This window comes from Girardinichthys multiradiatus, chromosome 23, assembly GCF_021462225.1.
Source record: "Girardinichthys multiradiatus isolate DD_20200921_A chromosome 23, DD_fGirMul_XY1, whole genome shotgun sequence".
Lineage (NCBI taxonomy): Eukaryota > Metazoa > Chordata > Actinopteri > Cyprinodontiformes > Goodeidae > Girardinichthys > Girardinichthys multiradiatus.
Window position 1 is genome coordinate 47,014,382 of NC_061815.1, and position 15,788 is coordinate 47,030,169.

The window sequence follows — 15,788 nt, forward strand, 5'->3', positions numbered from 1 at the left end:
AGAGTGTAAAATCTCTCATTTATTTCAAAAGCAACCTGTTTTTCCACCGTCTCTTTGTGCTCTCCCACATACCCGCTCCGTACTTTCATGATCCCTCTCTGCATTGAGATAAGCATGAACAAAATCTTAAATTATTAACCAGCATACATAAAACAAAGGAAGCACCTAACACGGGGAGGAGTAGAGCATACCAAAACAAAAACGATGCAGACAGAAGACTTCTATACAATGGGAAAGATTGACTGATCTGGGTCATACGTACAGGAAGCAATAGTCAAACGCTATCACAAACCCCACAGGGAGGCCTGTAACAACAGGGAGCTGGGTTATAAGTGTTCTCCACAGAGGGTTATAAGTGTGCCATGGAGCAGGTGGGGTGAAAAGATGAAAAAACATTCTAGTGTGAAGTATTTAACAAAATGAGATTTGACTCATGAAACAACAATGAAAAGTCCCTTGTGAACATATGATAATAATTGATTAATATTACGCAAGTTCAGAAGTTCATAATCCTGAATTCCTCAGACTTTTCCCATGATATAATCACCTCCCTTCTGACAGCATCAACTGGCTTTTTCTGGTTTCAGACCTGACTAACTTCAGCTAAAAATCTGGCTTTTTCTTCAACAACTTGCTAAATCAGATTTTTTGGTCTCTGTTATATATCACAGAAACTTAAAAAGTACTCGTACTCGTCATCTTCTGCTTAGCCGGGACCGAGTCGAGGGGGCAGCAGTCTCAGCAGCCAGACTTTCCACTCCCCAGACAACTCCTCCAGCTCCTCTGGGTGGTGCCCAGGTGTTCCCAGGCCAGCTGAGAGACACAGTCCCTCCGGCATGTCGTGGGCCTCCTCCCGGTAGGACATGTCTGAAACATCTCCTAAAGGAGGTGTCTAGGGGGCATTCAAGACAAATGTCCGAGCCACCTCATCTGACCCCTCTCAATGTGGAGGAGCAGTGGCTCTACTCTGAGCCCCTCCAGGATGAGCTCTCACCCTATCTCTAAGGGAGTGCCCAGCCACCCTGCAGAGGAAGCTCAAAGCTCAACAAGCTAATAAAGAAGGCTGGCTCTGTTCTGGGGACTCCTCTGGAACCTCTGGAGATCGTTGTGCAAAGAAGGATTATTCATAAAATGAAGAACATTATGGAGATCCCTGACCATCCTCTTCATGAGACTGTCCTACAACAACAGAGTGTCTTCAGTCAGAGGCTTCTTCAGATCTGCTGTAAGACGGAGCGCTACATGAGATCCTTCCTGCCCACGGCCATCAGCATCTACAACAGCTCTTTGAAGAAACCTGCAGAATATGAGCTACAACAACATTTAATTTCCCTGTGGGAAAAATAAAGTATTTTTGAATTTGAATTTCAGACAATGGTATCCGAGATCTCGTTCTTCTGGTCATGACCCAGAGTTTTATGACCATATGTGAGGGTAGGAACGTAGATCGACTGGTGAATTGAGAGCTTCGCCTTTCGTCTAGGTTTTCTCTTCACCACAACGGACCGACAGCGTCCTCATTGGTGCGGCGGCTGCACCGATCTGTCTGTTGATCTCTTGCTCCATTCTCCGCTCACTCATCAACAAGACCTCAAGATACTTAAACTCCTCCACTTCAGGCAGGAGCTCCCCTCTGACCTGGAGAGGGCAAGCCACCCTTTTCCGGTTGAGAACCATGGCCTCGGACTTGGAGGAGCAGATTCTCATCCCCGCCATTTCGCACTCGGCTGCAAACCGCCCCAGTGCATGCTGTAAGTCTTGGCTGGCCAGACTTAAAATGTTTGTTGGACAATTGTAATCAATCTTATTCCAGCTCATGAGCTACATTTAGCTGTTAGAAGTGAGGAAATATGATCTTTCTTCTACAGAAAATGATAAACTGCTTCCATAAAGATGTCGCAAATCTTTCTGATCTAATCAACTGAAAACATTACATTCAACAGATGCAAATTCTGGTCATTCTCATCTTCAGATAAACAGATTAAAGTCTAGCTTTATATAATGTTTGCAGTTTATTAAATAGGAAAGGATGAGATGAGAAGGCATTTTTAGGTGACTAAAATTATAAATACATAAACAAAATAAAACAAAAATCTAAAATCAAATTTAAAGAAAAACCTTCTTAAATCCTTGCAGGAACTTTACAGCATAGAACCCCAAAAACACATGCAGTACATTCCTATTCATCAAATTCAACATCATGGATCATTTCCGTATTTATGCAAATGTAAAAATCAGAAGGTAAGCTTACCCCACTTATGTTTTATCATGATGCAATTTTTTTATTTTTTTTTAAACAAAAGCAGCTGCTGGAGTTCAAGTCTTTTTAACACAATGTAATACAGTCCAAGCAGTTCATACTCCAATGGGTTTCCAAATAGTCAAATATATAATGATCATCTAATAATCTTCATCATCTTTATTGGTCATTGCACATGTACATTACAACAAAATTTGTCCTCTGCATTTAACCCATCCCTTATAGAGAGCAGTGGGCTGCCATTGTGTGGCACCCCGGGAGCATTCTGGGGCTAAGGGTCTTGCTCAGGGACCCAGAGGGGCAATCTGTGGGATACGAACCCGGCACCTTGTGTCGCCTCCGAAACGCAAACCTTTTCACCAGAAAATCCTCAAGAGACTCAAAGCCACAATATGTGGGTAATGTGACGAAATAAAGCACACAGTTTGCTACAATAAACAGAGCCGTAAACAGCTCACATGTGTGGGAGAGAGACAACAGTGGTTAACTATGGGGTAAGAACGCTGTCAAAAACAATGTGTATGTAAAGATGGAAATGTGTGCATATTAGTCAATAGTTGTGCATAAGTAAAATCCAAAAGAGGTATTGTATATTTTCTCTATAAGAATACAAAATAAAATGTTACAGTTTCAAGAAATTACAAACACAAAGTTCAAGTTTATAGTTGTGGTTTATTCTTTATGAATACAATATGCTATAACAGTTTGTGAATACGATTTCTTTTCTTTGAGAATATGAATTTACATCAGCGACTTGGCGTCACGTGATCTCAGGCTGGTTAGTGGAGCACAGAGTTAGTCGATTCGCGTTGCGCATGCGCTGTCACACTCCTCACTGCCAGTAAACATAGTGCCTGAATGGGAGATAATTCAGTCTAAAAGGAATATGAGGGACAGAGGGGAGATAGGGGGGAAATCAAGAGCATTATAAATAAAGTATTGTTCTTATTTTTATGAAATACAAAACTAAAACATAGAATATAGTGGGTGGAGTTATACAATGATGTACAGTAGGTGGCGGTATGCACCTCTGAATTTGTTGCTTACCGCCAGCAGAGGAAGGAGAAGCAGGAGCACTAGCGCTAAGATGACGGACCAAGAGCATACATTAACGACTTTAAGACATATATAAACCTCTTAACATTACCTGGCTTTGTACCGTAGTTTCTTGGTTCATCATCTTGGCGCTAGTGCTCCTGCTTCTTCTTCCTCTGCTGGCGGTAAGCAACAAATTCAGAGGTGCATACCGCCACCTACTGTACATCATTGTATAACTCCACCCATTATATTCTATGTTTTAGTTTTGTATTTCATAAAAATAAGAACAATGCTTTATTTATAATACTCTTGATTTTCGCCCCCTATCTCCCCTTTGTTCCTAATATTCCTTTTAGACTGAATTATCTCCCATTCAGGCACTACGTTTACTGGCGGTGAGGAGTGTGATAGCGCATGCGCAACGCAAATCGACTAACTACAGGTCCTTCTCAAAATATTAGCATATTGTGATAAAGTTCATTATTTTCCATAATGTCATGATGAAAATTTAACATTCATATATTTTAGATTCATTGCACACTAACTGAAATATTTCAGGTCTTTTATTGTCTTAATACGGATGATTGTGGCATACAGCTCATGAAAACCCAAAATTCCTATCTCACAAAATTAGCATATTTCATCCGACCAATAAAAGAAAAGTGTTTTTAATACAAAAAACGTCAACCTTCAAATAATCATGTACAGTTATGCACTCAATACTTGGTCGGGAATCCTTTGGCAGAAATGACTGCTTCAATGCGGCGTGGCATGGATGCAAACAGCCTGTGGCACTGCTGAGGTCTTATGGAGGCCCAGGATGCTTCGATAGCGGCCTTTAGCTCATCCAGAGTGTTGGGTCTTGAGTCTCTCAAGGTTCTCTTCACAATATCCCACAGATTCTCTATGGGGTTCAGGTCAGGAGAGTTGGCAGGCCAATTGAGCACAGTGATACCATGGTCAGTAAACCATTTACCAGTGGTTTTGGCACTGTGAGCAGATGCCAGGTCGTGCTGAAAAATGAAATCATCATCTCCATAAAGCTTTTCAGCAGATGGAAGCATGAAGTGCTCCAAAATCTCCTGATAGCTAGCTGCATTGACCCTGCCCTTGATAAAACACAGTGGACCAACACCAGCAGCTGACACGGCACCCCAGACCATCACTGACTGTGGGTACTTGACACTGGACTTCTGGCATTTTGGCATTTCCTTCTCCCCAGTCTTCCTCCAGACTCTGGCACCTTGATTTCCGAATAACATGCAGAATTTGCTTTCATCTGAAAAAACTACTTTGGACCACTGAGCAACAGTCCAGTGCTGCTTCTCTGTAGCCCAGGTCAGGCGCTTCTGCCGCTGTTTCTGGTTCAAAAGTGGCTTGACCTGGGGAATGCGGCACCTGTAGCCCATTTCCTGCACACGCCTGTGCACGGTGGCTCTGGATGTTTCTACTCCAGACTCAGTCCACTGCTTCCGCAGGTCCCCCAAGGTCTGGAATCGGCCCTTCTCCACAATCTTCCTCAGGGTCCGGTCACCTCTTCTCGTTGTGCAGCGTTTTCTGCCACACTTTTTCCTTCCCACAGACTTCCCACTGAGGTGCCTTGATGCAGCACTCTGGGAACAGCCTATTCGTTCAGAAATGTCTTTCTGTGTCTTACCCTCTTGCTTGAGGGTGTCAATAGTGGCCTTCTGGACAGCAGTCAGGTTGGCAGTCTTACCCATGATTGGGGTTTTGAGTGATGAACCAGGCTGGGAGTTTTAAAGGCCTCAGGAATCTTTTGCAGGTGTTTAGAGTTAACTCGTTGATTCAGATGATTAGGTTCATAGCTCGTTTAGAGACCCTTTTAATGATATGCTAATTTTGTGAGATAGGAATTTTGGGTTTTCATGAGCTGTATGCCAAAATCATCCGTATTAAGACAATAAAAGACCTGAAATATTTCAGTTAGTGTGCAATGAATCTAAAATATATGAATATTAAATTTTCATCATGACATTATGGAAAATAATGAACTTTATCACAATATGCTAATATTTTGAGAAGGACCTGTATGTGCTCCACTAACCAGCCTGAGATCACATGACGCCAAGTTGCTGATGTAAATTCATATTCTCAAAGAAAAGAAATCGTATTCACAAACTGTTATAGCATATTGTATTCATAAAGAATAAACCACAAGTGTAAACTTGAACTTTGTATTTGTAATTTCTTGAAACTGTAACATTTTATTTTGTATTCTTATAGAGAAAATATACAGGTCCTTCTCAAAAAATTAGCATATTGTGATAAAGTTCATTATTTTCCATAATGTCATGATGAAAATTTAACATTCATATATTTTAGATTCATTGCACATTAACTGAAATATTTCAGGTCTTTTATTGTCTTAATACGGATGATTTTGGCATACAGCTCATGAAAACCCAAAATTCCTATCTCACAAAATTACCATATTTCATCCGACCAATAAAAAAAAAGTGTTTTTAATACAAAAAACGTCAACCTTCAAATAATCATGTACAGTTATGCACTCAATACTTGGTCGGGAATCCTTTGGCAGAAATGACTGCTTCAATGCGGCGTGGCATGGAGGCAATCAGCCTGTGGCACTGCTGAGGTCTTATGGAGGCCCAGGATGCTTCGATAGCGGCCTTTAGCTCATCCAGAGTGTTGGGTCTTGAATCTCTCAACGTTCTCTTCACAATATCCCACAGATTCTCTATGGGGTTCAGGTCAGGAGAGTTGGCAGGCCAATTGAGCACAGTGATACCATGGTCAGTAAACCATTTACCAGTGGTTTTGGCACTGTGAGCAGGTGCCAGGTCGTGCTGAAAAATGAAATCTTCATCTCCATAAAGCTTTTCAGCAGATGGAAGCATGAAGTGCTCCAAAATCTCCTGATAGCTAGCTGCATTGACCCTGCCCTTGATAAAACACAGTGGACCAACACCAGCAGCTGACACGGCACCCCAGACCATCACTGACTGTGGGTACTTGACACTGGACTTCTGGCATTTTGGCATTTCCTTCTCCCCAGTCTTCCTCCGGACTCTGGCACCTTGATTTCCGAATGACATGCAGAATTTGCTTTCATCTGAAAAAAGTACTTTGGACCACTGAGCAACAGTCCAGTGCTGCTTCTCTGTAGCCCAGGTCTGGGGAATGCGGCACCTGTAGCCCATTTCCTGCACACGCCTGTGCACGGTGGCTCTGGATGTTTCTACTCCAGACTCAGTCCACTGCTTCCGCAGGTCCCCCAAGGTCTGGAATCGGCCCTTCTCCACAATCTTCCTCAGGGTCCGGTCACCTCTTCTCGTTGTGCAGCGTTTTCTGCCACACTTTTTCCTTCCCACAGACTTCCTACTGAGGTGCCTTGATACAGCACTCTGGGAACAGCCTATTCGTTCAGAAATTTCTTTCTGTGTCTTACCCTCTTGCTTGAGGGTGTCAATAGTGGCCTTCTGGACAGCAGTCAGGTCGGCAGTCTTACCCATGATTGGGGTTTTGAGTGATGAACCAGGCTGGGAGTTTTAAAGGCCTCAGGAATCTTTTGCAGGTGTTTAGAGTTAACTCGTTGATTCAGATGATTAGGTTCATAGCTCGTTTAGAGACCCTTTTAATGATATGCTAATTTTGTGAGATAGGAATTTTGGGTTTTCATGAGCTGTATGCCAAAATCATCCGTATTAAGACAATAAAAGACCTGAAATATTTCAGTTAGTGTGCAATGAATCTAAAATATATTAATGTTAAATTTTCATCATGACATTATGGAAAATAATGAACTTTATCACAATATGCTAATGTTTTGAGAAGGACCTGTACAATACCTCTTTTGGTTTTACTTATGCACAACTATTGACTAATATGCACACATTTCCATCTTTACATACACATTGTTTTTGACAGCGTTCTTACCCCATAGTTAATATCTAGGGACATAGAAGATAAGTTAACTTACTGGGATTTTACAGAACAGCAGCAAACATTTCATTTCTTTACCCAAACCTGTTCTGTCTGTGCTGAATTGTTAAAAGCTGGTTATTTACCAGAACGTGATGAGATTTTCTTAAGGTTTATTTTTCTCCCACTCTGTTTTCTAGAGACAAGCTGCTTCAGTGGTCACAGTGTGAACAGAAGTCCTACAATGAAGGAAACTTTCCAACAGCCTCAGAAAGGTGGGTAAAAGTCAGTCTGGAAAAACGCACAGTGCTGCGAAAGATTCCTTGTCCCCCCTGACACTTCAGTCTAGTGTTGCTGTCAAAGTTGAATGTTTCAGGTGATCAAACACATTGTAATATTAAAAAAGATAAACTCAGTAAATATTAAATGTAGTTTTCAATGATGATTTCAGTTATGGAGGGGAAAAAGCTTTGCCAACTAATGTGGCCACATGTGATTAAAGTAATTCTAGCAAACCATCATCCACAAATGGAGAAAACACGGAGAAAAGGATTGTGTTCTTCATGGGTTAGGGATAAATTCTATTTTTCGATACGTCAAAATGTAAACATGGATGATTAGTCTTGATTATCTAAATATCAATTTATTACCTAATTTGACGGAATAAATGAGGCACACAGACACTTTGATGTGAACACATATGGTCACAAACTTCGCATCCAGTCATCTGTGCACCAAAGGAAAATGACGTGGACAAGAGCCATCACAAATGCCAACTCTGTAAAACTAAAAGTAAATATTTTTAGCCATAAAACACGATTCCACCAGAGATAGAAGTAAACCTCCCAGCCACCATAAACCAGAAGTCCACTGAGCAAGCAATTTCAAAGCTAGCGTGTAACTCAGAAAAGTCAAAGTAAATTACAAAGTTCATTACAACTTTTAACAGAGTGGATCTGTGACCATTGAAAGTCATTGAGAACAAGTGCTTTCACATGCTCTAACATAGGATGTATGGAGAGTTAATGCCACAGAACCTTAGGGGACATTAACATGAAGAGACAGAACAAATTTGTAGGTAACTGTAGGTGGTTTTTCAGAGATTTATACTTATTTGTTTTGGTTCTTGGAAATAGCTCGACTCAAAAGGAAATAACGTCCACCACTGGTTCCTACTCGTGATTCAGGAACTCATGATCAGCAGTTTCTATTATTTCTTCCATTGGCAGTTTGTGACCGAACGCTATTGGCATGTCTACCATGTAATGTCTTATGTTGTCCAGGTAAGAGAGACCAGTTCTAGATCTGCATATTCATATTATCACGAAAACTTTTTGACTAACTGGTTAAAGATTTTAAGTGGCCGATTGTGGATCACGTCGATGATTCTGAATTGATTACCAAACGTCAAAGGTTTTTGAGGAACACCGCAGATGGGAAAGCTGAAGCTATTCACATAGTTCATCACCTTTCCTGTGTAGGATTTGCATCAACCGACAATTGTTGAGGACCAGGGCTTTAGTGCTATAGAACGCTAACGCTACAGCAATGCTAACACTACAAAATGCAAATATTATTTTTCACACAAATGTGCATGATGGCCGCTACTGGTGCATCAGCCTACTGCACACTTCCTGCAAACTTGATTGTCCCTTATCAGTAGTCTCCTTGTGTTGCTGCCATGTATCTGCTGCATCTGTCATGTTGCATTTTTCGTCTTTGTCCTCTTTATGCTGCAATGACGGCACCGAAGCGATGGTGGTGAACAGGCACTCTCTTTAAGAACCATCAAAGAGGTGTGTGCAAAGTGGGAATAGGTGCAAAGATTCTGGGAACCGCATTACCCAAATCAGGATGTTGTCTCAAGCAGCATAACTCTGTGGAACTAGGTTTACCTAAAAGACAATAGCAAGTGTGTGTGGACCAATTTTTGTTTAACTACAAGCCTAAAGACAGGGAGATGAGTGCCACCAGCACTTCTACAGGCAGCAACATGCAGACTGCCAGTGCTCCCTTTGCTTTGTGCCCTTTGCCTCTGGCTATGGGCCCGGTGCGAAACACACAAGCGCCCATGAGGTCTTTTCTAAAGGTAAAAATGGAAGTGTTTTCTCCTTCCAAATAGTAAAAAAGATCTACCTCTCAATAGTCTATAATTTAAAACTACACAAAACTAGTTTTTATTGTTTTTATTATTTATTGTTTCATTATAATTTCACCATACAGTGCTTCTAGCAATGTTATATACAATTGATGACTATTATGATGAAGATTTCTGTGCTTTTCAGTGTTGCGTGTTTTGGGGAATGTGTGGGAGAGGGCTGAAACTAATTATTTTAATTTCCTTTATTTTTTTAAGGAGTAACTTGTTACCACATACAAATTTCTGATACAGAAAAATACTAAATTAAATTAGCATTCAGAGGTTCCTCTGCGTAAAAAAACTATAAAGCCCCTCCAAATGTGAACAGCTTAAGTTTGAGTTGGGCCACAAAAATAAAAGTCACTCGCTTGGCACTACAGGAAACCAGCAACTCTCTTTAGATGCCACCGTACAACATGTTGAGGTAAGTCTCCACATGAAGTGGTTAAGCAGAATAATGTTAATCTGGCAAACCCTCAGAGGTTCAGCTTTTCACAGCGTGTCAGAAGATATTAAATGAGATTGTTCATACTGTATGTGTGTATCCATATAGTGGCAGCACTCCTCAGGCAGGATATATGAGCAGTGTTTTTATAACTACTGCATTTATCTTCCAATCATTACTCCAGGACCGCCTACAGACAATCAGGAGGAGCCTATAAGTGAGTGGTTCATTAACTAACTTCTGTGAAATTTTATCCAGGATTTATTCCCATGTATAACGTTCCTTCTTTGAATGAGGACGTTTTTGTAAATTGAGGAAGAAATCCCCTGTTTCTACACAGCGACAGCAAACCCTTATATCCAGTAATATATATATTCATCTCCTGACCTTATTTAGTTGATTTGAATACCATATGTCTGATTTCTAGGACTTGTGATAAATGTTTTTCTTGTCTGTTATCATTTAAACTTTTTTTCCTCATTTATTTTCTGTCCAATAAAGTCACGTGTTCAATAGGATTACTTTTACAATCCTTCTCCCTCATTGACTTTTACAACCCTCATTCCACAGCATATTATTGCTACTGTTTTAAATAGATAAACACATGAAAAAAGGCAGTTAAATGTTTGTTTAATCTAGAAGAGAGGTCCGATAAAGTTCCTGCAGACGACAAAACTCAATCTGGTCCTCCGCTGTTTATTACCCCTGCTTTTATCAGGCAGTGTGCTTCACGACTTTTATAGGTTAATAAATGATGTAAAGGAACAGCTGTGCCAAACCAATTGGAAAGAAAATGAGTTTAGTGTACAGACTTAGGAACATGTAATGTGGAAGAGAGAAATAGCCTGCTGTGTTTCCTAGATGGTTTATTGAAATTAGAGTTTTTAGTTTTGTAAAGATCTTTAAACTCACCGACCTATCAGAGTAGAGCTGCTATGTCACTGCCTGTTGACCACTTTCTATGAGAAATCAGCTAGAAGGCACACAGACTGCCTGGTGACGATTGCTGAGTGGCTGCACGCCTCAACAAAACCTTTACTTTACTGACTCAGAAAACGCGTTTAAGGATGTTAATCTGGTTAGAACAAAACAGCAGGAATTCCTGCTGTGACTAGATACCTGAAGCACTTATAGTAAAGAATACGTATATGTTAATCAACAACATGTTTTATAAATACAGAACTAAAAGAGCTCGACTGATTAGTAGGTAACAGTATGCTATAGACTGTACAGAAGTCCAAAGTCATCTCTCATTTCTATGTATTTAGTTAACATGTTGGTAATTTTGATGAGTGTGTTGAAGTGGTCTTAAGTTATTTTTTTCTGAGTTTTCTGTAAATGTTTATTAAAAAAAAAACTTTATTTGGACTTTGGCTTCTTTCTGCTTATTTTCTTCATTAAGTCTGGAGGATTCTTGATCAAATCTGCTTTTAAAGATTACAAAAAAGTTTAACTCTTCAAAAACGATGTACACAAACAGATTTTTATGGTAGAGTATAAACTTTGCTTGTATGTGTGGTAGTCAATGTGTGGCTCAAACTTGAATTCAGTATTCAACCACTATTTCATCAGTAAACCCTTTGTTTGCCCAGCTGCTAAAGCTGGTGAACTTCTAAGAAGGTGTCAGGTCTTCTTTATTGACTATTAAAACACCTAAAAGGAATCAGAAGGGAGACAAATAATGGATAAAGAACTTTCTCCAGCCTGTGGAAAAGTTCACAGAGTTAATTAACAGGCTTAATTCTCACCATGGGTGTTAGAAAGTCATCACCATGTGACAGCAGTCAAACACTGGGTGTTTATTCTGCTCACCACAGCAGTGGCAGACTTTGTAAACCGATCTGACACATCCAGAAGCTTTCAATGCACCTCACAAATCAAATAAGCTAGAAATTATATATTAAGGAAGGAAATGTGCAACTATGATTGGCTAATTTTCTACCTAATGAATTTTCGCTATGCAGTGATCTCACAGTACACTAAATATCTTTTTTTTCTAATTGGGGATGCTGTGAAGTCTTGGAACACAGTTTACAGACTGATGTTCATCAGGGAATTGCCTGAACCTCTTCTGCACTTTAGATACATTCGTCTTCATTTACATGCAAAGTTTCTTTTGCTCTGCTGTGTGCAGCCAGCCTGTTTCAGTTCATCAATAACATCTAGTTATTTACTGGATCAAAGCGAAAAGACTAAAAATTCTGTTTCACTGACTGAATCTTTCACTTGCTGTATTCATGCAATGATCCAGGAGGAAGGATCAACCCTTATATGATTAATATTCATTTACATGCAACTATTCACATGTATGTATGTCCACACACTGAAGGACTTACTAGTAAAGCACTTCATTGGCCTCGTGTCTCTCGTAACGCACCGTCTCGCACATTATCCTGTGGAAACAGAGCAATAAGAATGTCAGTTATCAGCAGCAGAAATATCTATTTTATCACAAGAATAAAATTATTATATAAAAAGCTTCAGGAATGGTTAATATTGATTTTATGTTACATAAACATCTGGAGTTATTTTCCACCACTGTCAGTGACATGCAGTAACCACATTGTTAAGTGTTTAGTGCATTTATTAATAGCTGTAAGAATGCACTGCATGTTTGATGAGGGAAAAACGGACTTCACACCAACAGACTGAGTCTCAGAGACTCTTCCTTTCTACCTGCAACAGCTGCAGGTGGATGAGAAGATTCTAATCTGTGTCAGCAGACATTTCTCAGGTTGTCCATAAAATTCCCAGAGACTTTAATAAAACTGCATATTTTTAACTCAATAGATACTGAATTAGAGCTGCACAATATATTGATCTGTATTCTTTATAATCGTTTTAATATATATATTTTTTTTAAATCATCTTTATTGGTCATTGCACATGTACATTACAACGAAATTTGTCCTCTGCATTTAACCCATCCCTTATAGGGAGCAGTGCACAACGTCGCAACTGCAAAGGACTGCTTGTATGAAATATTTGGTAGGTTATAACATTTCAGTCTCCATGCATTTTAACTTTGCTAATAATTTATCTGGATGAACGTTCACTGTCCTATATGGACACACCTGATCTAGATCTTATATACCAAGAGGCTAACCTCACAGGAGGCGTGGACATTAGGGCTGCAGATCAGTGGATACAGTATGCAGTCGTTTTTGTAGTATTAAACAAAAAACAAATTGCCATGTCATGTTTATCTGATATTATGGAGTCCTATAAAAATGCTTTATGGAAATACCAAAATAAAGCAAACTGACAGAATCGTTTGATTACTGAGATCTCGAGCAGCAGAATATAAGAAGTCTTCTCCAATATGAAGGAATCCCAAAGACTGCTTGGTAGACCAGTTGATTTCAAGGGACACGTAATGAATCTCTACATTAAAATCTCATCTGTGAGCAGTTGGATGGACTTTTACTGCCCTTGATGCATTTTAGTCAATGACGCTCAAGCTCACGGATAGTTGTGGGCAAATCGTGATGATGGAAAACAAAGAGAAGAGCAAGAAAAATCGTCATTGCAACTTTCAACAATAATATCGCAAATGCATAAAGCCCTCAAAGACAAAGCATCAAATGTGATTTAAAATGTCTAATGAAGTAGAGAGCTTCATGTGCAGGGGCAGTTTCCTCCTGGTCCTGGTCTCCTCCATTTTTCAACCTGGACATACAGGTCCTTCTCAAAATATTAGCATATTGTGATAAAGTTCATTATTTTCCATAATGTCATGATGAAAATTTAATATTCATATATTTTAAATTCATTGCACACTAACTGAAATATTTCAGGTCTTTTATTGTCTTAATACGGATGATTTTGGCATACAGCTCATGAAAACCCAAAATTCCTATCTCACAAAATTAGCTTATCATTAAAAGGGTCTCTAAACGAGCTATGAACCTAATCATCTGAATCAACGGGTTAACTCTAAACACCTGCAAAAGATTCCTGGGGCCTTTAAAACTCCCAGCCTGGTTCATCACTCAAAACGCCAATCATGGGTAAGACTGCTGACCTGACTGCTGTCCAGAAGGCCACTATTGACACCCTCAAGCAAGAGGGTAAGACACAGAAAGAAATTTCTGAACGAATAGGCTGTTCCCAGAGTGCTGTATCAAGGCACCTCAGTGGGAAGTCTGTGGGAAGGAAAAAGTGTGGCAGAAAACGCTGCACAACGAGAAGAGGTGACCGGACCCTGAGGAAGATTGTGGAGAAGGGCCGATTCCAGACCTTGGGGGACCTGCGGAAGCAGTGGACTGAGTCTGGAGTAGAAACATCCAGAGCCACCGTGCACAGGCGTGTGCAGGAAATGGGCTACAGGTGCCGCATTCCCCAGACCTGGGCTACAGAGAAGCAGCACTGGACTGTTGCTCAGTGGTCCAAAGTACTTTTTTCGGATGAAAGCAAATTCTGCATGTCATTCGGAAATCAAGGTGCCAGAGTCTGGAGGAAGACTGGGGAGAAGGAAATGCCAAAATGCCAGAAGTCCAGTGTCAAGTACCCACAGTCAGTGATGGTCTGGGGTGCCGTGTCAGCTGCTGGTGTTGGTCCACTGTGTTTTATCAAGGGCAGGGTCAATGCAGCTAGCTATCAGGAGATTTTGGAGCACTTCATGCTTTCATCTGCTGAAAAGCTTTATGGAGATGAAGATTTCATTTTTCAGCACGACCTGGCACCTGCTCACAGTGCCAAAACCACTGGTAAATGGTTTACTTACCATGGTATCACTGTGCTCAATTGGCCTGCCAACTCTCCTGACCTGAACCCCATAGAGAATCTGTGGGATATTGTGAAGAGAACGTTGAGAGACTCAAGACCCAACACTCTGGATGAGCTAAAGGCCGCTATCGAAGCATCCTGGGCCTCCATAAGACCTCAGCAGTGCCACAGGCTGATTGCCTCCATGCCACGCCGCATTGAAGCAGTCATTTCTGCAAAAGGATTCCCGACCAAGTATTGAGTGCATAACTGTACATGATTATTTGAAGGTTGACGTTTTTTGTATTAAAAACACTTTTCTTTTATTGGTCGGATGAAATATGCTAATTTTGTGAGATAGGAATTTTGGGTTTTCATGAGCTGTATGCCACAATCATCTGTATTAAGACAATAAAAGACCTGAAATATTTCAGTTAGTGTGCAATGAATCTAAAATATATGAATGTTTAATTTTCATCATGACATTATGGAAAATAATTAACTTTATCACAATATGCTAATATTTTGAGAAGGACCTGTATTAAGACCAAGCAATAATAGTTCTCTTCATTTTCCACCATCCCGTCCCCACCACTCTGGGACGTTTGTCTTTGTCATCCGAATACTATTGGCATGCAGAATGTGAATGCAGGGCACTCTACCAAATACTACATCCAAGCAGTCTTTTACAACTGCAATATTAAGCACACTGATAATGCAATAAAGACTCTGATTCAATGTGTTGTGCAGCTCTACTTAAAACTGTAATAAAATTAAAAAGTGGATTTTAAAGTTGGAAGAAGGTGAAATAGTCAAAAGCAAATTACCTAAACAAAAAGATAGGAAACAGGAAGAAGAGATATGAGGTTAATGTGTGAACCTTGAAAAAATAAGTAAAATAATAATTAGCCTGTTGCCAAGTAGCGTTCGCAAGCAATAAAAACTGTCTTTTTTAAGGGTCTTGGACTGGCTTTATAGCTTCTTTTCAAAAATCATATTCAGTATTATTTTTGAACTTTGGTAATTTTGCCTTAAATTATTCTGGCTACCAAGGGCTTAGAGGTCCACTGGAATATATAAACCTTATGAAATTCTCTAGTGTTCAACCAGCAGCTCAGCTTGCTGTTAATTTTCCATCCCAGGCTACAACCATCTCTCCATCTTGTCTCCATCTTGTACAGACTTACCTCAGCTGGTGCTCCCGCAGGTTTGACAGGGCCTCCATCCCATGGAGATACGAGTAAACGATCTCCAGGTCCTGAGGAAGCGGAGCAGAAAGTCAGTCAGATAGAAAA

At 40.2% G+C, this 15,788-nt stretch overlaps 1 protein-coding gene across 1 annotated transcript in view; it reads right to left on the reverse strand.

Moving 5' to 3' along the window:
- rapgef2b (Rap guanine nucleotide exchange factor 2b) overlaps nucleotides 1-15,788 on the reverse strand; it is a 127,360-nt gene that overhangs the window by 68,965 nt on the left and 42,607 nt on the right. The window contains exons 2-3 of the mRNA XM_047353149.1: nucleotides 15,681-15,751; nucleotides 12,123-12,179 (exon numbers count right to left, since the gene is read on the reverse strand). Coding sequence (XP_047209105.1) covers nucleotides 12,123-12,179; nucleotides 15,681-15,751 — 128 coding nt within the window. The remainder of the gene's footprint in view (nucleotides 1-12,122; nucleotides 12,180-15,680; nucleotides 15,752-15,788) is intronic.